Here is a 25738-nt window from a genome sequence, read left to right as displayed (position 1 = left end):
ACCACATAAATATTGGTACAATGAGGCACCAGATATATATACACCACACAAAAACTTGTCATTTCACTTAGTTGTGTGAGAGCTATGATACTCCCGGGTGCCCAGACCGAAACAGGTGGTTTTCTTAAGGGGCCACACCGGGAGCCTTCGACGTAAAAGTCTGATTCCCAAGGCAGTGGAGCGTTGTAAGGAGATGTAGTCCCATGGTAGCCGGTGACTAACGATTGGTTCAAACGCCATTTGTTCCTTCTGGATACTGGAGCCCATATGCATTATTGGTTGGGAATCAGGGTTTTCCAATTCCATTAGGTGGACTTTCCGTGTCCACCGACCCGGTTAAAGCGCCGTACATTGACTTTTTGTCATCTCAATTTCGTAAGCAACACCCTCGCCACGAGAAGGCATTGAGTAGGACTTGCCTGGCATAGGCTGTATATGCGTGGCCGCCTGAGAGCATGTCGAGGGAGAGGGCGGGACCTCCCCACTCTCGGCAGTACCAGGGCATTCGGGGTTTCATCCATCTGCAGTACAGATTGAAGTTAGAATTGCAAATTATTGTTTGGTGACTTAGTGATCTATAGGTACATCAATCCTTGTGAGAATCAAAGGTCTAGGATTCGATCCTACATAAAATCGTAGATGTACATTGCTGGAGAGATCCACACTATTATACGACAGCTGTCCAACGATTATTCAACTATAAATAATAATAATAACAATCCGTCACCATATGTAGAACACTTACAATCAATTCAAATGACTTAAAAGATTCAATGAAAAGAAAGAAAATAGTGAGAAATAATTCACATAACAACACTTACTGGATGAAATCGTTTCAGTAAATCATGTAATTTATCTAAATATGGTAATGATGTTTTAATTAGATTTTCTGAAGCTTTCATGATATGTAATTTATCAATAACGGTATTATTATTATTATTACTATCTTTTGATGCAGTCACGAATGGATCAGACTTTACGACAGTATCACTGGTATGATTATCAGTAGTAGGACAATGATTACCACTATTGAGATCATTGCTCGGATTACTATTATTACGTAATATCGATTTTAAATTATTGCTAATATCACCGGAAAATTTAATTAATGCATCAAAATCTAAACCACTATATCCATCTTCTCCAACAGGAAAACTTGACTCACTAAAAAACAAAAAGGGAAGACAAAAAAGGAGGAGTTAAGAGATAAAATGTAGGGAGAAAAACATTATACTACTTAAATTCTGTTGAATAATTTGGTTAAACAAACTCATTATAAATAATGAACACACTTCGACAGTTTCCAAGAATACAGTCGATTAACAATTATCTTGATAGTGAATCAGTAATTGGTAAACATAAATTATCAGTACTTTAATCAAAACAACTGATTGTCCTGAACTTGAAGCATCGCTAACTTAATGCTTGAATGATATACACCTTGACAACTAGTGAGTTCTTCCCAGAATTTAAACAAAATGTTCAAGTTCATTTAGTATTGTTTGTTTGCTATCAGGACTCAGTGGCCGAGTGGATAATGCGATGGCGTTTGAAGCAAAAGGTATTGGGTTTGAGTTCCAGAGTGAACATCAACTCTGAGATGCAGGTACATCCAGCTGACGAGTCCCAAATAGGATGAAACGCGCTTCGAACTGGATTCCACTGCTAGCTACTATCCATCTTTGCTTAAAATGCTCAAGTATTTATTGAATAGATTATTGTAATTATTATTATTTATTTCAACACATAAACATTAGTACAAAGAGGCACCAAAAAGATATGCATCACATAAATCATTCAATTTGTGTAAGGGCTGGGATACTGCCCGGGTGCCTTAACCGAAACAGGTGGTTTTCTTAGGGAGCCTCATCCCGAGCCTTTGACTTGAACAGATTATTTTGGATATACACAAAGTAAAATATTTTAGTCGATTTTTGTTCTGAGCTGGATTGTTTGGTCGTTATTCTGAACGACATCATCAGCAAAAACTTCAGGTAAAAGTGAAGTGAAGAAGTACACAATGACAGGTTAAAGGTCAACAATAACCAATCAAGACCGAAGTCTACAGAACAAGCTGTAACCTATATGTGGATATATTCGAGCACTTCAGTTCTACCGAAAGTTTGTGATGATGTTGTCGTTCAGGATAACAATGAAAGCTCTACGACCAAACCATCCAGTTCAGCGAAAAAAACTTCACCGAAATCATACACCTGAGATACAAATCTTCACCATCTCAAAGGGTAATATATTCATATAATTGACTAAACAATAATACCACAATTAATTAAAGATTCAACTGTTAACCAGATTTGAAGTCCACTCCTTGTAAAGGAAATCTGAGCAACATTTCATAATACTAATAAAGACTGACAAGGATAGACCTTTAACATTTGAGAATGGCCGCAATATTGAGTAATTGACCTGTCTCACGCAATCGTATTTGTACACTTACGTAAAATTGTAGTCCCCAGTGATCAATTCATCTAATATCTATTACAATTAGATATTCTGAAGTCAAGTAGTTTATGTCTAAGAAAATCAGTGTTCATATACTCAATTTTAAGGGACGAGAGTGTTAAATAAAAAGCCAATAGAAGTAGATGAAAGTTGGCCACCTTTTCAGTATCCTGTTGAAATCCAATAATTTACCTGGGGCTCATATAAAGGGAGAAAGACAGTCAGTCACAACGTAGAACTTCGTACATACTTACATCAGTTCGAGTTGCCATACCGCATTAGCACACAAATGCAGTTGTCGATTCAAATCCCATAGTGGTAGAAGTGGTAAGAGTATAAGAGAGAAAAACTCTATTCTATTAATAACTGTGTGTTTTGCATTGATGTTCATTCATTCGAAGTGAAGAAGATAGAATGTTAGTGAATCAATATATGTCGTAGCTAGCTATCAGTCAGGTAATAATGTCATGAAAACTCCTACTGGATGGTCATTGCCATGACAATAAAAACATTCACAAACATATAAAAAAAACGAAGAAGAATACTGACTTACGGCTTTCTTTTACCAATTAAAGCCATACATACATTTACACAACTGACTAAAATAGATGGTTCAACGTATTCATTAGCTGTAATACGATTTAATAACATTGACATAGTTTCTTCACTGGGAAAAAAGAGAAGGAAACAGAAGGTTTGCTTAACATAAGGTTCATTATAATGACGAATTATATACCAAAAACGTGATACATTCATTACGGAATCATTCAGATAGTAACAAAAGTCTAACGAAATATGAATCCATGATATCAATGAAGGATAACAATATGCAACTGTAAGTATAATAACATAGACCCAATAATATATATGTCTGTTAAGAGATTCGAAAGAATTATCTGCCTACTTAGATTTGAACAGCTAAAAAGATGAATAATACATAATCGTAAACGATGAATGCGAGTTAGTACTAAAAGAATTATAGAAATCTATTGAAAAAACAAATTGAGAGTCAGTCAGCTACAACGTAGGACCAGGCACATATATGCATCGGTCCAAGTTGCCATACCTCGTTAGCACAACAAGATCAACACCGGATTAATAGTAGTTAATTTAGTGTTGGTAGTAGTATATAAATTATAGGTTGTATATAAGGATATAGTATAGGAAGGAATAACGTTATGAAGCAATTTTAATATCAAGGTTTAAGGGAAAATAAAGAGTGTATACACCTATGCCATTGTGATCGATTCTGAGCCATGTCACCTAGAGTCTCCAACCATTGGTTACGATAGTCACGCGGACCCCAACCAAGTAGTCTGCATCTGCCAACATGGCTCAGACTAGGAGTTAGTGACTTCAAGCACTGATGCCACGTTTTGGTTTGGCCTCCCCTAACTTTCTTCCAACCATCCCCTACACTAGTCAGCATAGCGCGTTGTAGTAATCGGTGTTCAGGCATACTTAACACGTGGCCCAACCATCTCAGTCAATGAAGATTCACTTATAACTACAATCTATTTATTCTTAAAAATTGGTACTGGCAAAATAAGTCGAGTAAGTTTTTCTTGTGGGAAATTATGCGCTACAATCTGATCATCATCATCATTCATTCATTCATTCATTTACAGTGACTTCATATGATCTAATACATACTCAATCGAAAATTGATAGTGTTTGCATCATTGGATATTATTATTCATCGTTTACAATGAATTCACTCTTTGTTTTAGTACAAACAATTTTTTATTTCAATGTAGAACATTTAGGTTCCAGCTGATCTGAACTGTTTATCAAAAATGTACTCATTATCTAGAAGTTCTCTTTACAGATGTCTAACATTGAAACAATCAATTTATGCATATTACTTTATAAGATTTCCAAAGATTGTGATTCACAGAATACAATAGATGTTACTTACTTGCTTACGCCTGTTACTCTCAATGGAGCATAGGCCGCCGACCAGCAATAGATGTTAGACAACTTAATAACTTATTTCATAAACATGAGGTTAGACACAGGGTATTAGGAAATGGTGGTAAATCAGTTGATGAGGTCATGAATCTTCATCGACTGAGATGGTTGAGCCACGAGTATACGCTCTCTTTCTTCCCTTAAACCTTGAGATTAAAATTACTTGATATCTGTCTTTCTTCCTGTACTATATTCTTATATACAACCTATCTTTTATATATTAGCACCTTTAAATTAACTACTTCTATGAATTCGGTGTTCGTCTTGCTGTGCTAATGAGTGAGGTATGGCAACTTGGACCGATGCATATATGTGCCTGGTCCTATGTTGTAGCTGACGGACTGACTGACATTGAAATTTATACAATTTAATCGTAAAATAATGAAATTTCATTTGTAGTCAATGGTTATAGATATTTCAAACAAATGATAACATTCACTTAGTGTTGTTTGTTTGAATTTTCCCATTGATGTTTAGGACTGCAACTGGTCTATCTCTAATTGATATATGTGCATACTGTGCGTATTACCTCAATATAGCCTTAACTCACAAGCAGAAGCAAGTGGCTATCAGGAATCAGTAGCTGAGTAGATAACGCGATGGCGTTAAAAAGCGAAAAGTACTGGGTTCGAGTTCCAGAGTGAACATCAACTCTGAGATGCAGGTACATCCAACTGACAAGTCCCAAATAGGAAAAAACGTGCATCCTGTATTCTATTACTAGCCACTATCCATCTTTGCTTAAAATGATAACACTGATTTATCAACTCGTTTTGTAAATAAAACATTTTCAATGAAATGGTTGTTGATGTTGTTAATTATAATAGTTATGTCTAAGAGAGAAAGAGAGTGAGGGAGGGAGAGAAAGAGAGGGTGGAGGGAATAAGGATGTGTAAATTTATTTGTCCATATATATTTCTAGAAAATGTTAGTTATAAATAACTTGTAACTATGCTACAATCACATGTTGCACTTTTTTTTTAAAAAAAAACATACATTAAAAGGAATACAAAATCAATCAATTAATAATATAAAAGAAAAAGAATATCGTGTTGTAACACATGAGTTATAAATGTAATAATCATAATATAAAACATTTACCTCAGGGTTATTTGACATAGCAACTAACAGAATGACAATCGATTAAACAACAACAAAAAAGAAGTTTGAAAGAGAATGAAATTGATGCCGTGAATTACTTGTTTCTTTTCTTAAGCTAACAGAGTTAAGAATGAAAGTAATCAATTCTTATAGTAGGATAAATATCAGTCAGTCACAACGTAGAACTTCGTACGTGCGTACATCAGTTCGAGTTGTCATACCACATTAACACAGAGATGAAGTTGTCGATTCAAATCTTATAGTGGTTGAAGTAGTGAGAGTATAAGCAGTAATCGGAAAGATTACGGTTTGAAGATGTTATTGAAGGAGTATAATACAGTGAAATTAATTTGGAAAGAGAAAAAGGATAGAGACATGAAAAATTCAGAAGATTAGAATTCGGGGGAACACAAAGACTGGATGCACCTACACCATTGCAAACGATTTTGAGTCATGTCATTCAAGGTCTCTAACCATCGATTTCTATCATCTCGCCAATCCCAACCGAGTAGTCTACACCTACCAGCATTGCTCAGTCCAATTGTCGGTGACTTCATGGATTTGTGCCACGTTTTGGTCTGGCCGCCCCTAGATTTCTTCCAACTTACTCCTACACCATAAAACATTGCACGTCGGGGCAGTCGGTGGTTGGGCATACGTAACACGTGTCCAAGCCATCTCAACTGATCAAGTTTCACTACTTCATCAATCGATTTACCGTCCTTACCTAGTACCCGTTTCCTAACAACTGCATTACTTACCCGGTGGTCGCAGGATATATGAGCAATGCTTCGAAGACACCTTCTGTATCCATGCTGAGATCTCGTCACACACCAGACCACAAGGGCTGATGAGACTCTCAAGATAAGTGAAGCGGTACATTAGAATAATTAATTATGGTTGTTTACGTAAATAATAATTAGATAATTAATTTATTCATGATTAGTTCATCTCGACTGGAAAACCAGCAACGAGTAGAAGTGGTAATACTAATTTATCATAATACTTAACTTTATACATAAAATTCATTATTCATTTGTTCAATCTTAAATAATGTTACAAATGAGGTAAGCAGAGCATTTGTTATATTTTACATCACCATAGGCAGCTACTTCCCACTTCATTTAACCATGTATCCAACCTCGAAGATTACAATTGTCTGATTAGTCAGGATATATGATTCTTTAGAGATGAGTCAATTCAACAGACAATGGTTTCCTCGGCTATTGTCACGTTTCGGACTGAGTATCCTTGGCTTACTTCAACTCTATTCTTGTATTTCACAGTTAGAAGTGACTGAGCATAAGTAACACATGCCCCAGACCCTTAGTCAATGGTTCTTTTTAAATTCCAACCGTTGATTTACATCGCTGTACTCATAAAACCAATATTATTCATTCAATGGTTCTATTATAGACAGGCAAGCAGAGTTTTGAAAAGACATATTATTTATGTACTAGTAATGAATACGTGACCTGGATTATGAAAGGCCATATCAAACATGGCAAAGTTATACATAAAGGACTAATAAAAACCAGAGTCAATCTTTAGCAGTTAAGTTGCATTAGTTCTATTCAATATGACTAGGTAACATCAGGGATTGGACACATTCATTTAACATCAACAAACAGCATAGTCACTAACATATCAGTTCGAGTAGTTTATTTGATGGATATCAGCTTGATGACATAATACACTAGAAACTTCAATTCAAAAATAGACAAACTTAACAAAGTGATCAATAATTAGTCTGGTAAACAATATGTTTATATAAATAATGATAGATGTGTTGAATTTATGGGGGGGGAGGAAGGGTTTATATCCTAGGCTTAACTTAGAAAGCTCAATTTGCTTTGTGCTTTCTCATTTAAGAAACATGTTTGTTATATAGCATATCCTCTACAATAAATTTTGTATATGGTTGATTATGTCAAGCCCTTCACGATTAACTTATACCACATGCAATGGTATCCGGACAGCAACAATTTGTCTACATTTTTGTATTGTTATTGTTTATATGATCATGTAGGCTTGATCACGTGTGATAGCCTACGCATATAATCCTCATTCTACTTTAAATGTTAGCCGGCTTAAATATCGCTCAATGAATCATTCGCTTTCCCTATGTGTTTGAATATTGTTCATTGCTTCGATTCAATTCAGTTCAATTTGACTTTGAATCCGCCTTTTGTATTCACTTGCTTGTGCGCGTTAGTCTTTCTGATCAAATTTGCTTTGCTGATGAAATCTGCTCTATTCAATCACAAACTATAGTCATTGCTTCGTGTTGCCATCTTCATTTATACAGTGTTGGGTTTAATCTAATAATGCTTAGCTAGTTGATTGACATACAAAGCCTTAGGGATTTATCTCGTAGTCAAGCCAATTAAAGTTATATAAATAGATACAAACAAACAATATGAAGAAATTCACATTAAGTCACATGGGATCATATTTACTCGGAAATGGAATAAAAAAAACACAAACAAACTCGATACGTCATATAATGACGTATGTATATTCGCATTATAATGATCTGTATAAGTGTAAATATTTTTGTCTGTATGGTACAAGGGGGCTAGAGATAAATATGTGCCACACAAAAACTTGTCATTTCATTCAATGGTGTGAGGGCTATGATACTGACCGGGTGCCCAGACCGTAGCAGGTGGTTTTCTCAAGAAGCCACATCCGGAGCCTTCGACCTAAAAGTCTGATTCATAAGGCAGTGGAGCATCGTAAGGAGATGCAATCCCATGATAGCCGGTGACCAACGATTGATTCATACGCCAGTTGTTCCCTCAGGATTCTGGAGACCATGTGCACCATTAGTTTGGAATCACGGTTTTCCAACTCCCCTAGGTGAACCCTCCGTGTCCACCAACCCAGTTAAAGTGCCGCACATTCGCTATTCGTCCTCTCAATTTCGTAAAGAACACCCCCGTAGACGAGAAGACAATGAGTAGGACTTCCCTGGCAGAGGCTATATACGCGTGACCATGTGAGAGCATTTCGAGAGGGAGAACGGACTCTCCCCAATCTCGGCCGTATCAGGGCATTTGGGGGCCAATATACAATGGATAATTATTGTATAGAGATGTTAAAAATAAAGGATATTGTAGTACCTATTGTTATTGTACATTTTTACCTACCATGTGTATAGATGAACTAAATGAAAGTTGTTATATAATAGTGTATATAATCGTATAGATTGTCTTTTGAAGAAGTGTAGAAGAATAGAATTCCAATCTGATTTATATATTATATGACATTTAAAATAGCTTGAAAAATATTGATAAGCTTTCTTAGTTATGTCGGACAAGATACTTTAAGTATAAAGGAAATCGATTTACAAAATGAACACGAGATAGTAAACGACAATATGAAAAGACTAGTCGACTTCTTCAGAATACACAAGAATTATCCCTGGGATTAATTTTTCAGGACTAGAGTTTAAAGGTGAAGGATAATTGGAAATCGAAGGATAGCTTATGTATTTTGGGACTATGGAATTAAGTGATGCCTGAGTTAGTAATATAGTACTAAGTAAAGATAGCAAATCAATTGATGAAGTAGTAAATCTCAGTACAGATTTGTGTACTTGGCTTCAAGATAAACTTTAAGTGTGATGCTTAGTGATAACACCCGTTTGGCTAAACTAAAATAGGTGGGAAAGGGATTGGAGCTGTGACTTAGTAGCTTAAAGTCTAAAGTCTTGATCATTGAGCTATTATACCATTTTTACAAGCAAATCCATGAGAAAGCTTGTAATAAAGCTTTAACATTAAATTTCAACAATGAGTTTTACTAACAGAAAAGAACAGTTCATGCAAATCCCAAGAGGTTAAACGGTTTACCATCATTAGTTCCAAATTTACTCACTAATGATAGTCACAGTTCTATTTATACTGAGAGAAGAATATTTGCTGACTATAGGATATCGCTTATGCCACATGCATAATTTCATCTTCGTGTTAACAAAGAATATGATATCAGCCACGTTAACCAATGATACTACTCAACACTTTATTCAGGTTGTAGAATAATCTACTGCACAGTAAACCCGTCCTTTGGTTGCTAGACGAATGGCGTAGGCGAGATATCCGTCTAGCAACAAAAGGACGGGTTTACTGTGCAGCAGTTCGTTCCGTCCTACTTTATGGCAGTGAAACATGGCCGGTAAGAGTAGAGGATATTCGTAGGCTACTAGTATTCGATCATAGGTGTCTTCGAAGTATTCCTCGTATATTCTGGGACCACCGGGTAAGTAATGCAGTTGTTAGGAAACGGGTACTAAGTAAGGATGGTAAATCGATTGATGAAGTAGTGAAACTTGATCAGTTGAGATGGCTTGGACACGTGTTACGTATGCCCAACCACCGACTGCCCCGACGTGCAATGTTTTATGGTGTAGGAGTAAGTTGGAAGAAATCTAGGGGCGGCCAGACCAAAACGTGGCACAAATCCATGAAGTCACCGACAATTGGACTGAGCAATGCTGGTAGGTGTAGACTACTCGGTTGGGATTGGCGAGATGATAGAAATCGATGGTTAGAGACCTTGAATGACATGACTCAAAATCGTTTGCAATGGTGTAGGTGCATCCAGTCTTTGTGTTCCCCCGAATTCTAATCTTCTGAATTTTTCATGTCTCTATCCTTTTTCTCTTTCCAAATTAATTTCACTGTATTATACTCCTTCAATAACATCTTCAAACCGTAATCTTTCCGATTACTGCTTATACTCTCACTACTTCAACCACTATAAGATTTGAATCGACAACTTCATCTCTGTGTTAATGTGGTATGACAACTCGAACTGATGTACGTACCTACGAAGTTCTACGTTGTGACTGACTGACTGATAATCTATTGTCTTACATTATATTTCAACTTGTTTATCTTCCATTTCAACTGCTGTTTACAGTATTTTACCACAACTGTTTATAATTAGTTAATCTGATGAACTCAATCAACTCCTGTGCAGATAGATACATATAATGAACCAGATGACTGTAGAGTTAAAGAGTAATTATAACGTTCAACACATGCATATACACACCTATAGGTACTGCAGTTATATGAGTTTGGCCTTGACAATGGACTGATTAGATGAAGTGATATAATTTTAAAAAAAACCTATGAGCAGAGAATGAAAGGTACATGCTAAGTGAAACGGTTATTTATTATTATTATTATTATTATCATTATTATTATTTGCTCCAAGGTCAATCGTTGTAAACAAGAAGTTATGCAATAGACAATTACATTGTTGATACCTTGTTTAGATAGCAACTAATTATGCATATATATATTGAAATCATCACAGTCATATAGATACATAACAAATAATAACGTAAATGAAATTTCAGACTTTGCAAACAGCTAATTACTTAGCAGTGCGCATTCACGATCCCACACGTGGGACTGAGACCCAGGACTTTCGGTCTCATGCGCGAAAGCTTAACCTCTAGATCACTGAGCCGCTATTCAACGATTCAAAAAATCCCAGAGTGGTCGTATAAAACACTAACCATAGACAAGATGACTTGAGAAGATAATGAATTTACGGGACAAAAAGGATAAAATAGTTTGAAAACTCAAGATCTAATAAAAGGTAAATAGGAAATGAATCTACGCCATTCTGAAAGCCATGTTACTCAACAACAACAATTGATTACGGTAATCGTATAGAATCCAACCTGGTCATTCTGTATGTACAACATAGACCAATACAAAAGTAGATGACTTCAAAGGGTCAGCAAAAATAAACTACCAGTCTTCTTAAAACAAAAGTATTTGGAGCTGGGATTTTATTCTGTACTTTAGTGATTGAGAATTAGGCATAGTTTTCACAGCCGTTAATCATCAAAGGAATCTAACCTTAATCATCGCGCTGATTGTGCCAACAGATTCAATTGAAAATGTGTACAGTGAAACAAGGACAAATCCAACATTGTGAACTTGATGTCGCTGAACATTTTAATGGGTTACACAGATGAACCTTTCAATTTCAACAATAATGACATTCGATCTTCAGTATATGGATTGTTTTTGAGATTAACGGACAAAACCCAACTAGCTGTATAGTTGTAAAACGAGAAGAAAAATGAAATCTGATGCTTTATACTTACCTTTCTAATACATTTAGTAAATTTTCCGCTGCTTTATACGTTTCTTCATCTTTATCAAATAAACTATTTAACGGTGATCCAGACAAACTACTGGAACCAATATTATTAGCAGTGGTAGTTACAGTTGTCATTGAATTCATTAATGTATCACTAGTATCCAAATTTGGAGGATTATTCACCAAATAATTGCGTAGAACAGTGATAAGTTCGATTAGACAATAAGCTGCTGATTCATGCGCCTAATTTTTTAAAAAGGATAATAAGGAGTAGTGAGAATAAATAATTGAATGAACTAGTAAGAAAAATGGAAACTATGTTTTTTATTGTTTTGTCTAAACTGTAGGCAGGATAAACAAAAAGAAACCTATTGGGAGTCATCATAAAATCAATGTTTAGAAATATTCAGAGATTCTAATGAGTATTAATACGGGTCGACTACTTAAACCAGTCAGTCACTAGTTCGCTGCTGAGAGGACGAAATGCGAATGTCCGGCGCTTTAACCGGGTTGGTGGATATGAAAAATCCACATAGGAAAGTTGGAAAACCCTGATCCGAATATCCTGAAGGAATAAATGGCGTATGAACCAATTGTTGGTCACCGGCTACCATGGGACTGTATCTCCTAACGTTGCTCCACTACCTTGTGGATTAGACCATTAGATCAAGGGCTCACGGTGTGGCCCCCTAAGGAAACCACCTCCTTCGGTTTGGGCACCCGAGGAGTATCCCAGCCTTCACACAAATCAATGATAAATACTACTGGCCATATTGTTACTGTGTGGCGCGTATGTATTTGGTGCCCCGTTGTACCAATATTTATGTGTTCAAATAAATGATAAATAAACGGCTGGATACTATTAACCTATTCAATAAAACTGTAAGTTCAATTGTAAAGGAAAAATAAGGTTAATGAGAATAATTTGGTGATAATTACTACTAGTTAACTCCAAGAGATTGTTTTTTCTAAATTGATACATAAGCATTGTTCTACTGATACTGATAATTCAGATCCTAAGCTAATCTTGTACCTCCTAGCTAGAACTACACAGCGACTTGAACATGAGAGAAAAGGCACAAAATATGAGGGAAGCAATTTACTACAAACGTTCATTTATGTACGGAAAATATAGGGTTTTTATAGTATTTTAGAAGTCCTTAGGTTTTCCTGAAAATTCTAGAATACTACTAAACATAGTAGCAGTGTAGTGATCAGCTAATCAGAAACTTTATATGTGACTTCTCACTTTCGTGATATTTCTAGCAAAACTTCTAATCAAACGCTGATTGGATAAAATGCTTCTTAATGTTTCCTGAGCATGTCATGTCTGCACATGGGCTCCCGTATCCTGAAGGAACAAATGGCGAATGAACCAGTTATTAGTCACCGGCTACCATGGAACTGACTGCATCTCCTCACGATGCTCCACTGCCTTGTGTGTTAGACCTCTGGGTCAAAGGCTCGGGGTGTGGCCCCCTAAGAAAACCACCTGCTTCGGTTTGGGCACCCGGGCAGTATCACAGCCCTCTCGCAAATAAATGAAATGGAACATTCAACTGACAATTATATTCTCGTTCATACTAGAAACAAATCAATTTGCATTATTACTATTATTATTATTATTGTTATTATTATTATTTACCATATCGCTAATTCACCCCCTTTTATCCCCAATTTATGTAACCTTACTTTTCAACTTATGCAGCAGCTCGCTCTTGGTGGAAAATCTGTCCTATCTAAACGATCTCCAGTCACTGTCTGGTTGAAAGTGAATGCTTCCACCGATTATGAATACTGAAGCAGTCTTTCTGAAACCACGTACGCCGTTCAAGCTGGCTTCCTTCAACGTTCGCACACTAATGCAGATCAGACAACAGATAGGGCTGGCTATGTCTTTGGAAGGTCTTAATGTTGATGTTTGTTGTCTATCCGAGACCCGTATTTAAGACTCTAGTGAAGTACTACAAATTCGCTCTCCATCTGTCGCTTCGAAAAGCTTGTTTCACGTGCGCTTATCCGGGGACCCTGTGGCATCTTCGTCTGGTCTTGCTGGCGTTGGTGTTGCACTAAGCGCTAGAGCTGAGGCAGCACTAATCGATTGGATCCCCATTAACAGTCGGTTATGTGCTGTTAGATTAGAAAGTTCCATCAAAGTGAAAAGAAACCGACGTGAGAAACGGTGTCTTTTCGTCATCTCCGCCTATGCCCCGACAGATTGCAGCCCGGATGCAATCAAGGATGAGTTTTACCACCAGTTAACAGTTCTTCTCCAGAAAGTGCGTTCGACAGATATTGTAGTATTAGCCAGAGACTTGAATGCACAGGTCGGGCGTCTAGGCACAGAAGAGAGTCGTTCAGGTGGCTGATGGGGACTTGTTGGTCGCAGGACAGATAACGGGCACCGTTTGCTGCAACTGTGCACAGATCACAACCTGTTTCTGGCCAGCACTAACTTCCGGCACAGTCTTCACCGGTATGCCACCTGGCGTCCTCCCTCTGCATCTCAAGCCTGGACTCAGATTGATCACATCGCGATCAGCTACCACTGGCGTGGTTGTGTACAAGACTGCCGCTCCTTTTGGAGTACCTATCTGGAGTCTGATCATGCCCTGGTCTGCGCCAATCTCACCTTACTTTTCAGTGGCCGAAGGATTGACCACCACCAACGGATCGATGTTAGTAAACTGGCTGCAACTTCTGTTGCAAGTAAGTATCGAGCGGAGCTAGATTCTAGGCTAGCCACCATCCCACCGAAAAATATAGATGAGCATTGGTTGCATTTTCACGACGCCATGAAAATGGCGAGTAAAGCCGCTTGCAGCTTCGCGAAACGTCCCGCTTACAAGCACTGGGTTTCTTCTGGCTCCTTACAACTGATGGAAGCCCGTCGGTCTAATCCGGGTGACCGTGAGTTTGACCACAAACGAAGGCTGTTACGTAGTGAAATCGGGCAAAGATTGCGTAAGGACCGAGAAGCCTGGTGGTCGGAGCGTGCTAATGAGATGGAAGTAGCAGCTGCATCTGGTAACTGCCGGAAGCTCTCCCAACTCATCCGAGCCACTGGTAGCAAGAAGTCTGGTGTGAGTGAAACAATCTACGAGGATGACGGGATGCCAATCACTAACATCTCTCGACATCTTGGACGATGGGCGGAATTTTTCGAAGCGCAGTTCAACTGGCCTGCTGCTCCGGCAACATCAACCAGTTTGTCCTGCCCCCCATGGCCGGTGACGACTGATCCACCCAACGAGGCGGAAGTCCGCAAGGAACCCCAACTCTTGAAACGTTACAAATCACCGGGCCCGGATGACTTACCTCCGGCTCTTTTTAAAGATGGTGGTGACTTTCTGGCTAAGGAACTGACTGTGTTGTTTGCAAAGTTTGGGAGCAAGAAAGTGTTCCAACATCATGGAATGAGTCGATAGTCGTCCCTATCTTTAAAAAGGGTTCACGTTGTTCCTGTAACAACTATCGGGGGATAAGTCTACTTCCGATTGCGTCCAAACTATTGGCTTCTATCATTCTTCGTAGGTTGTTTAAAACCCGAGAACGATTGACTCGCGAGGAGCAGGCTGGTTTTCGTTCTGGTCGAGGATGCATTGATCACATCTTCACCCTCCGCCAAATGTTAGAACACCGTCATACTTATCGCAGGCCAACAATCGCAGTGCTTCTTGATATCAGGGCTGCCTTCGATTCGTTGGACAGGACTGTTCTCTGGGATTGTCTATTGAACAAGGGTATGCCTGAGAAGTTCATTAACATCTTAAAGGCCCTGTATACGAACACCACAGGCAGAGTGAGGTCATACAACCACCTTTCCCCCTTGTTCCATTCGAGCAGTGGGGTTAGGCAGGGTTGCCCAATCTCACCATTTCTATTCAAGTTTGCCATCGACGACATTCTGGAAACAGCTCTGATGAGTGTAAGTAATGGCGATGTGGATCTGCTGCCTGGAGAACGACTTCTCGACCTCGAGTATGCGGATGATATTGTCTTACTGTGCGATAATGCCCAAGGCATGCAATCCGCACTTAATCAGTTGGCAATCAGTGTCCGTAGGTACGGCATGTGCTTTGCACCCTCCAAGTGCAAAGTACTCCTACAAGACTGGCAGGATTCTCATCCTGTACTCACCCTGGATGGTGAGCAGATTGAAGTAGTTGAGAAGTTTGTGTATCTAGGTAGCTACATAAGTGCTGGTGGTGGCGTGAGTGATGAGATTGATGCACGTATAATGAAAGCCAGAGCGGCTTATGCCAATCTGGGCCATCTATGGCGCCTTCGTGATGTTAGTCTAGCTGTAAAAGGTCGGATCTACAACGCGTCGGTGAGAGCAGTTTTGCTCTATGCTTGTGAAACCTGGCCTCTCCGAGTTGAGGATGTTAGACGACTCTGTGTTCGATCATCGTTGTCTCCGAAGGATTGCTGACATCCAGTGGCAACACCATGTTAGTAATGCAGAGGTTCGGCATCGTGTGTTCGGGCGCAGAGACGATAATTCAATTGGTGTCACCATCTTGAAACACCGACTTCGGTGGCTTGAACATGTTCTACGAATGTCGTCCCACAAACTTCCACGTCGTGCATTATTTGCCGACTCTGGGACTGGTTGGAAAAAGCGGAGAGGAAGTCAATGTATGACATGGTGTCGTGGCATGAAAGAAAGCTGCAAAGGGCTAGCATCTGTTGGTCCTTCACGAATCCCTGGCTGGGGTCCGAGAGATGGTGCAACACAGTGGCTAGAGACGTTATCAGATATGGCTCAGAATAGAAGCCAGTGGCGAGCCTGCTGTAACCTTCTTTTACTTTCTTCATAAAGAGTGGTTCTAACTTACTTAACTGAGAGAGCTCTTCTGTTTGTACATTTCAGTTCCCCCCATCATTACTCTTCTCCTTTTCTTTTTTTCCTTCTTTTATATATACGCATCTTCTTCCTTCTCCTCCCATTCTCATTATTTTGTGTGGCGCATGTATCCGGTGCCCTTTGTACCAATATGTGATTAAATAAATAAATAAATATGTTATTTCTATTGCGAGAAATTTTCAGGATCATCCCAACACCCCCCTTTTTTTTGAAGATTCGGGGTTGGTATCGAGACTGCATTTGCCGACTTTATCTTCCTCCACGAAACAACGTTGGATCCTCAACTTTCGACATACTGACGTTGTTACAGATCGATTTTATGGGACGGTTTGATAATTTCAACCTTTCTATCCAATCAAGTCCTAATAAGTCGAGTGATGGACGTTCTGTCAAAAATATTACTCCGTAAACTCTTTGACTGTGATTTCACAATGAATCTCACCAGCAATGTTTAGAATTCCCCCAGATGCGTTGTGTGCTAATTCATGAGTTGAATATACTCTCGGTCTCCCAATTTTCTTCCACGCTCTCCTGCTTATAAGTGTTATATTGGAGGCTGTGTCTAGCTGTAAGCGGGCATCATCTTGAGGGAAACATACCTTAGAAAGTATGGGAGCCGGTTCTACTAGCAGTTACCGTCACTTTGGCTGTACGTAGCTTGAATCTTTTACAATAAACATTAGGTTGACAGCGTTTCTGGGTTTTTTAATGACTTTCTTTGTGTCCTTTTCTTGAACACGTAGTACAACGATGATACTTAAACAGACAAAACCTTTTGAAATGCCAACCGCCACATAACCAGCATGTGGATGATGGTTTGCCGCTGTCATTACGACAATTCCGTATGCACTTTACTCCAAAGGTTCATTTATGTACAGAAAATATAGGGTATTTATAGTATTTTAAAAGTCTTTGGGTTTTCCTGATAATTCTAGAATACTACTAAACATAGTAGCAGTGTAGTTATCAGCCAATCAAAATCTCTACATGTGACTTTTCATTTTTGCGATGTTTCTAGCAAAACTTCTAATCAAACGCTGATTGGATATAATGCTCCCTAATGTTTTCCTGAGCTTGTCATGTCTATTGCGAGAAATTTTCAGGATCATTCCAACAGATACACAATAAACAGTTTTATTAAAGACATAAGTCTGACTGTTTATGTAATATGTACATGTATATTTAAATGAGTTAAATTTGACCGAAAAATGGATCAATCACATTTATGATGTTAGATTAAGGTAGCAAAATTTAACATTAGTGGTAGCCAGTCTTTTGATAAGCATCGTTAGATCTGCTACATACAAATATCTGTTCAGATTGACAGATTTCATAATCAACGCAACGAGAACAGACAAAATGATTACAATTAACTCGATAGCCACGATCGATAGTTGAAGAGACTGGGTGACATGACTAAGGATCAGTAAAAATAATGAATATGCAATCATTCTTTGCCTGCTTTTAGGTTTCGAATTCTAATATTCCTTCATGTATACCTTCATTTAGTCTTTATCATTGTTATTTCTAATATATTATTTGGACACCCGTGTTATTCATCACATTAATCTCCTGGTGCTCGTGCAGTATGAGATCCTAAGTCAAAGAACATTTTTGCCAGGTTCTACGTTGATTACAACTGATTAAACTTAACCAGAATCTCGCGAGGCGGGATCGTCGATGCGCACTGCTGAAGAGTACCACAAAAGGACGAAACAGCCGTCCAGTGCTTTCAGGTTTTCCATGGTGGTCTAGCTTCAATTGACTCATGATCTCAACTATATAACACTAATCAGAAGTACTGAAAACTTGTTATTTCGATTTATCTGCTATGAATCTTCTTAAGTGCAAAAGTATGTAGATGGTGATACCCAATGTCAAATTGACACACTTGTATGTCATTAGGATTATTCTTTTGACAAAACCCACACTAGATATAACATGAAACAATAATAATAACACTTATGACCATAGAAAGCCACTAGTAATGCAACAAAAGACTTACATCAGACGAATGGATTGGATCAAATTTTTCAATAAGACGTTCAACAAGTCGATCCGTTTTAAACCACTAAGAAGATATGGAAAGTAAGATAGTTAACAATTTAAAAAAGATATTTAAACAGGAGATAAAACAAATATATAGATTATACCCGACATATTCACCGAAGGATATTACATTGATAAATTAATATGAATGAGATACTCTCATTTAGCTGCCATTGTGGTGTGTACTACTGATGTTGACAGATATAAGTAGTATGTATCATCAATTGAAATGAAATATCTGGCAGCAGAAGGTTAAGAAGATCGAAGAAAAGAGAACGAGAACAAAGAATGATTGATGTTGAAACGAAGGAAAAATCAAGTATGTGACAATTAATTGACATTTTGCAAATCAAGTACTGACTGTATGGTTCTTGGATTTTAGTAAGAGATTCTGTAATTTTATACTTAAATACATTTGACCGTCCCCACTGATATTCTCGTTCACTACACCATAAACCAAGTAGAGAAATATAAGTTAAGGAAGCGGTGGCTTATTCTTTAAAAGTATTCGGCCTCAAATCAGTTCTTCGTTGATTCAAACCTAGTAACGTTTATTTTATTTTGGGTAGCCGTGTTGTAATACTAGCCCACACATGAGTAAAATGACTCGAAGCCAAGAACGTAAACCTGAAACACTGTAGACAAGTCATGGTAAACTTTAATGAACTAAGAAATGATTTTAGATGATGCGCTCCACACGACAGGAACTAAGAATTTACACTATGACGGGTATTACATTACCATAATAACTAGGTACTTGATGGTATGCAATGTAGCGAAAATAGAAGCATTCACACAAACATTGCACACGATAAAAAACGGAGACTGGTTTTGTATTCAAGAAAAGACTTTAAAACTAGGAGGCACGATTTCCACACATTAACAGCATAAATATATTTTATTCCATAGCATCACATTATAAAAGATAGTGAGTTTGAGTCCCATTATGGGCATCAACATTAGGACTTGGGTACATTCAACTGACGAGTCCCAAATAGGAAGAAACGGGCATCCCAGACCCCGCTACTAGCTACAACCCATCCATTCTAAATAAAAGGTAAGATATAATTGATGATACGACTGAGATAAATATATCTTAGTTGAAACGGTTCACCCTACTTTTATAAAGGATGTAACAGAAAATTACGGAAGACTTACTGCTGCCTTACTGTATGTGCAATGTCTGATAGTCTCAGGCTAAAATCACCTCACTAACAAGTGGAAACTAGCATGAAACCCAGATCTGAAGTTTTCTACTGAATTCTTCTAGCCACCTAACATCAAACTACAGTGCATATACATGATGTCGAGTTAGACTACAGACAAAATTGCTACTTGATAGAAAAAATCAGATCAACACTTATCAACAGGAAAGTCAGTCCGTCACAATGTAGAACTTCGTACGTACGTACATCAGTTCGACTTGCCATACCACATTAACACAGAGATGAAGTTGTCGATTCAAATCTCATAGTGGTAGAAGTAGTAAGAGTATAAGCATTATGTGAAAGATTAGGGTTTGAAGATGTTATGCAAGAAGTATAATCCAATGAAATAAATTTAGAAAGAGAAGATAGAGACATGAAGAATTCAGAAGATTAGAATTTGGGAGAACACAAAGAGTGAATGCACCTTCACCATTAAAAACGATTTTGAGCCATGTCATTCAAGGTCTCTAACCATCGATTGCTATCATCTCGCGAATCCCAACCAGGTAGTCTACACTTACGAACATGACTCAATCCACTTGTCAGTGACTTTATAGATTTGTGCCACGTTTTGGTCTGGCCGCCCCTAGCTTTCTTCCAACCCATTTAGTGACCAATCAATAGAAGAGATTATTACTTGTTATAAAATGTCGATTGTACACAATAAACAAGCTTCTGTACAAGATCTTTTAATGATTATTATATTATATGTCTTCAGCTAGTACAAAATAAAAAAACTTAAACGCTTACTTCAAAAATAATATGTTGTTGTTTTGTTTCTTGTTGAGATAATTGTATAATTAAATCGGCCACAGCGCAAGAATCCAAAGATAAGAATAACTGATCGAGAAATCCTTTTGATGATCGTAAATAAGGTATAATCTGTAACACAAAAATAGTTATTCCAGTTGATAGATAAAAATATTTATGACTATTCAGCTTAAGTACTATATAATTAGATACCTTAGTTGGTGAAGATTTCCAGTCTCATTAACCTATTCTTTAAAATGTATGCTGAACTTCAGGGTTGTTACTTCCTAATCACTTACTTACTTACGCCTGTTACTACCAATGGAGCATAAACCGCCGACCTGCATTCTCCAACCCACTCTGTCCTGGGCCTTCCTTTCTGGTTCTTTTTTGTTCATTCTTCTCATGTCTGTCTCCATTTTTCGGCGTAATGTGTTCTTTGGTCTTCCTATTCTCCTTTGGCCTTCAGGATTCCATGTGAGGGCTTTCATTGTGACGCAATTGGGTGATTTCCTCAATGTGTGTCCTATCCACTTCCAGCACTTCTTCCTGATTTCCTCCCCCACTGGGATCTGGTTTGTTCTTTCCCACAGTAGCATGTTGCTGATAGTGTCTGGCCATCGGATCCGAAGTATCTTGCGTAGACAACTGTTAATAAACACCTGTATCTTCTGGATGATGGTTTTCTTAGTTCTCCACGTCTCCACCCCATACAGTAGAACTATCTTGACATTGGTATTGAAAATTCTGATCTTGGTGTTGGTTGAGTTCCAGATGTTCTTCAGTTGTAAATATGCTGCTCTTGCTTTGCCGATCCTCGCCCTCACATCTGCATCTGATCCACCGTGTTCATTAATGATGCTGCCCAGATATGTAAAGGTTTCCACATTCTCCAAAGCTTCTCCGCCTGTAGCTCCCCCGTGGGCTACTGCCGGTCCCAAGCCCGAGTACAGGAGGAGGGTTGGGCATAAGGTTAACGACCCCATCCCGTAGAAAATCACCTCGCTAAAAAAACGCTAACCAGAAAAAATTATTCAGACTTTCTAATCACACCCCACAATATTTTAAAGACATATACAACCAAATACTAGTAGTTTATACACGTATTCTACCTCTATAAACCACGTTTCATGGACTCCCAGGTACTATGACCAAAGGCTGATAAAAGTCTCGTAAACTTATCAATCTAATATGGTAACATAAACCAAGAGTATTTTAATCGAAAATATGGAATCAATTATAATTTAATCTTAGAATTATTCACTATAAGGGTACCAAAAAAACAAGAAAAAAACTACGCAAAAAAAGAAAAACCAATAAAATGATAACATAGTTGCAGGCAAGAGTCAATTGAAGCTGGACCACCAAGGAAAACCTGGAAGCACTGGACGGCCGTTTCGTCCTATGCTCGCTAGTGACTGACTTCGAGAGGTAAATCCTGGAGTTCTAGTGCGAAGCAGTGACCAGTGGAGTTCAAACCACGTCTGTTGTGAAATAGGAACTCACTGAAGACAATAGGTGAACGGTTGCTCAACTTTGTGGATTGGTTGGAGTTAGACATAAACACCATCGGATGCCGGCTCAGTGGTTCGAATCCCGCTCGCGAGGCGGGATCGTGGATGAGCACTGCTGAGGAGTCCCATAATAAGACGAAACGGCCGTCCAGTGTTTCCAGGTTTTCCTTGGAGGTCTAGCTTCAATTGGCTCACGCTTGCAACTATTGAAATACTAAATCTTCACAAAACCCCTTCTGATAAAAATGATAACAAATTAACAAAAAGATAAATACTTACAACATTTCCACGATGTAATGTTAAATGTATTAATAAACGTGAAACAAAACTAGCAGATAATGGATTAACTGGTTGATTAGAATAATGAAAAAAATGCAATAACAAATCTATACGTCGACGTGTAGTCGTTGATGTATTATTCACTTTAATAAGGTCATCATCATTTGATGTTGTGATTGTCGACGAAGAGGATGTCGGCAATAACATTGGTGAGGAAAGTTTCAAGTTAGATGTGAATAATTCATTTAAATTATTACGATCAATGTTGTTCAATAATTGACTATTATGATCATTGATAATAGATGATTCGTTAATAACAGATATTGAAGATGATAAATGATTAGTATCAGCAGCAGCAGCAGCATTATCATGGATATTCGAATAAGGATCAATATGAGAATTATTGTTAACTATTAATATATTATTACAACTTTGATCATCATTGTTATTGGTCTCTTTCAGATTATGATCATTGATAATCATTGGAGATGATGGTAAAGGTGAAGAGAAGGAGGATGGTAATGATAAACAGTTTATCTGATTGGACTCTAATATGTGATTATTATTATTGTTGTTGTTATTACAAGCATTAGTATGTGACTCATTAGGAGTAGGTTGATCAATTGTTGATTCGGTTAACTCAATTATCCCATCTAATATTTCATTGATATCATTTGTTAGGATTTCACATGCTAAACTAGAATATCTGAACAAAAAGTAGGAAGCATTAAAATCGTGTTTTCTTTTTAATTAGTCAAGTTTTAAAAAATAGTTTATCATAATTAATCCAACCGTAGCTGCTAATACAACTTGGTGTTCGAGTTTGAAGGTGGTGATAACCCAATTGAGATGTATTTTCTGGAAAACCTTTTACTTTAGAGCGTACTATGCTAGATAGATCGGTTGGAAAAGGGTAAAACTAAAGGTAACAATCTAAGGTCTGAGGGTAAAGTCGTGCCGCTGACTATACAGAGGTTTGTCAGCGGTAAGATGTGGCTGAACATCTACAGTGATGCTGCTTACTCCCAATAGAAGGAAGAAGTTGTAAAAGATCGGTACCAAAAATGTCGTATCTCATCTTATCCCACTGCTCTTCTTCTCTGGTAGTAAGACCTTCTGAAGTTCAAGGCAAACACATCGAAAACTTGCCAAAAAAACACCGTCCGTAACCGGCCCAACCAGCCATTCTTCAGGTTTTACGACCACGCTCCCAGGTCTCTGAGGACACAACTAATCCAAATGCCTATTCATGTTCCTCAAGAAGAAATTAGCCTATAAAAGTGTGGGCAACTGGAAAGTGACAACTGCTACAGTACTTCTAACAGCTCACAAAACAGCTTTTTATAAATAGGCATGTAACGAATATAACCCTTTCTTCACAAGAAATTAACGATTCACTTCTTTCATCAGAAATGCTAACGATGTGAATGTACCTAAAGAGTATCGAACGGCATTAAATTTAGGTGCCAAAGCAGGATGGCACATATCGACTTTACTAACATATCACTGAATTGCATGAAAATAAAACTCCCAAGTTTATGCCATCCCTCTCAATGCAATTCTAAGGAAGCCAACAATAACGACCAAATGATCCGATTTATTACTAAACTTTAAAACACTTAACCATCATTTCATTCTGATCAACAATGGCTGCAAGCAAGTGTCAAATTTTAAGAAAACAGTATTATTTAATGACCTATCAACTGTATGTACTGTACCATAGTATTCATATTCAAAGATTCGAGTTCCACCCGTACATCGACTTCTACTTAAAAAGAATTATGTACGTTCGGTTTATTGACAAATCTGATCAATTTTACAAATACTAAGCCGTATTAAATTCATGAGAACGACATTAATAAGTTAGGAAGTTAACAAACTGATTGGTTTATTCATAATAATGCGTATACTTATCAAGATATCGTTCTGTTATCTCTATGTAAATAAGTAAATGAATTGATATGACTAAAGAAATTAGTTTTTCAGCTTTCTGAAAACTGTTAGGTCAACTCTTAGTAGGTAAAGTGAATTCATATTTGTATTTGTTGACTACTGACTTGTTTTATACTGAGCACTTTTAACAACGATCAAGGTTAACGAAAACCATCAAATGTTTATAAACAGTCGGAGCTGGAGCTAACAGCTCTTCGTTAGAAATGGAAAAGAAAAGAACACCTCTAGTAAAACCTAAACAAGTGATAACTAATTGAAACATGAAACTAAAGGTACTACTAGACAACCACCTTTAAAACATTGTAAAACATACCCTCAGTAACACTAAGTCACCTAAAACATTTGCTTAGGATATGTTGATGTAATCGGCTTTGAATCAAAATGTGAGAACTGCTGATACTACTTGGATGATGGAAACCAAACAGGTGTAGCAAGGTTCAAGTCTAAAGCCGACTAGTTGGATGTCATGTATAGGAAAGATGAAAGTATCAGCGTTAAAAGAAAAACAAGCAAATACAATTGATAAAAAAAACTTTTCGAGGACTAAATAGTCATACGTGAACTCACCTATACAAATCTCGATTAAAAGGAAAAGATTCAGGTGTTCGACTAACTAAATCTATTAAATAATCCAAATTATCTGGCCTTGATAAACTAAGGAAGGAAATTATAAGTAATTCCAGATCGATGAATAGAAACTTACAAATTAATCAAACGTGGGTCTTTTTCACGACATTTTTGTAAAACATCATCATCGTTCAGAAGTTCTTTGATTGTGAGATCCTATAGGAATATGTAAGAAGGAAGAACATGGATGTTACATACTGGTCGTGAAAGAAGATCATTGATCTCCGAATATCCAAAAACCGATTCCCAGAACATGGCTGTAAGATTTGTAGAAAGAATATATTTACATTGATTGTTTAATAAAGAAATTTAATATGTGAAACTTTTAACCCAACAAAAACTGACAATGAATTGAATCCTCAAAACATTAGCCATTGTATTACTAGAGATTCTCAAGTTAAAAAACAATAATCCAAGTACATATGTAGGCTACTATTCACGACTTCTGTGTGAATGCCACTGATATTGTCTGAACTCTTAAAAGATAATCAGTTAGTCATGATAAAAGTAGAACGTGGCATGTGTCAGTCCATTACTATACTACATTACGACGACGAAGTAATATTAACACAAAGGATAACAAACCAGTTGGTCAGATGAAAAAAGGTATGCGAATAATGAGCTAACAATGATAATAATCGAAAATAAGCACTGAGCACATGATTTGAGGAGGAATGCCACAGAGTAGCACAAAGAGTATACTCGCATTTTGATTAATAGAAAAGCATTCCGCACATTCTACAAACGACACAAGTAGATAAAAATAGAGCTCATATAGCAGAATAATAAGAGAATTCTTAAGTGAATCCTTATATGACAAATTCATA

The 25738-nt window shown here is 37.5% G+C and overlaps 1 protein-coding gene across 1 annotated transcript; it reads right to left on the bottom strand.

The window, feature by feature from the left end:
• Positions 1-1150: 1150 nt before the first annotated feature.
• Smp_164010 (hypothetical protein) lies at positions 1151-25166 on the bottom strand (the record flags this gene model as incomplete). Its single annotated transcript, XM_018798516.1, has 7 exons — positions 1151-1164; positions 3046-3127; positions 11666-11904; positions 20539-20670; positions 22335-23037; positions 24988-25067; positions 25110-25166. 7 exons carry the CDS (start codon positions 25164-25166, stop codon positions 1162-1164), a joined length of 1296 nt encoding a protein of 431 aa, XP_018653450.1. The 3' UTR covers positions 1151-1161.
• Between the last annotated feature and the right edge of the window lie 572 nt (positions 25167-25738).

The sequence above is a fragment of the Schistosoma mansoni genome, chromosome 6 (genome assembly GCF_000237925.1).
Source record: "Schistosoma mansoni strain Puerto Rico chromosome 6, complete genome".
Lineage (NCBI taxonomy): Eukaryota > Metazoa > Platyhelminthes > Trematoda > Strigeidida > Schistosomatidae > Schistosoma > Schistosoma mansoni.
The sequence above is the reverse complement of the archived record's forward strand: the minus strand, read 5'-3'. Positions and strand labels throughout refer to the sequence as shown.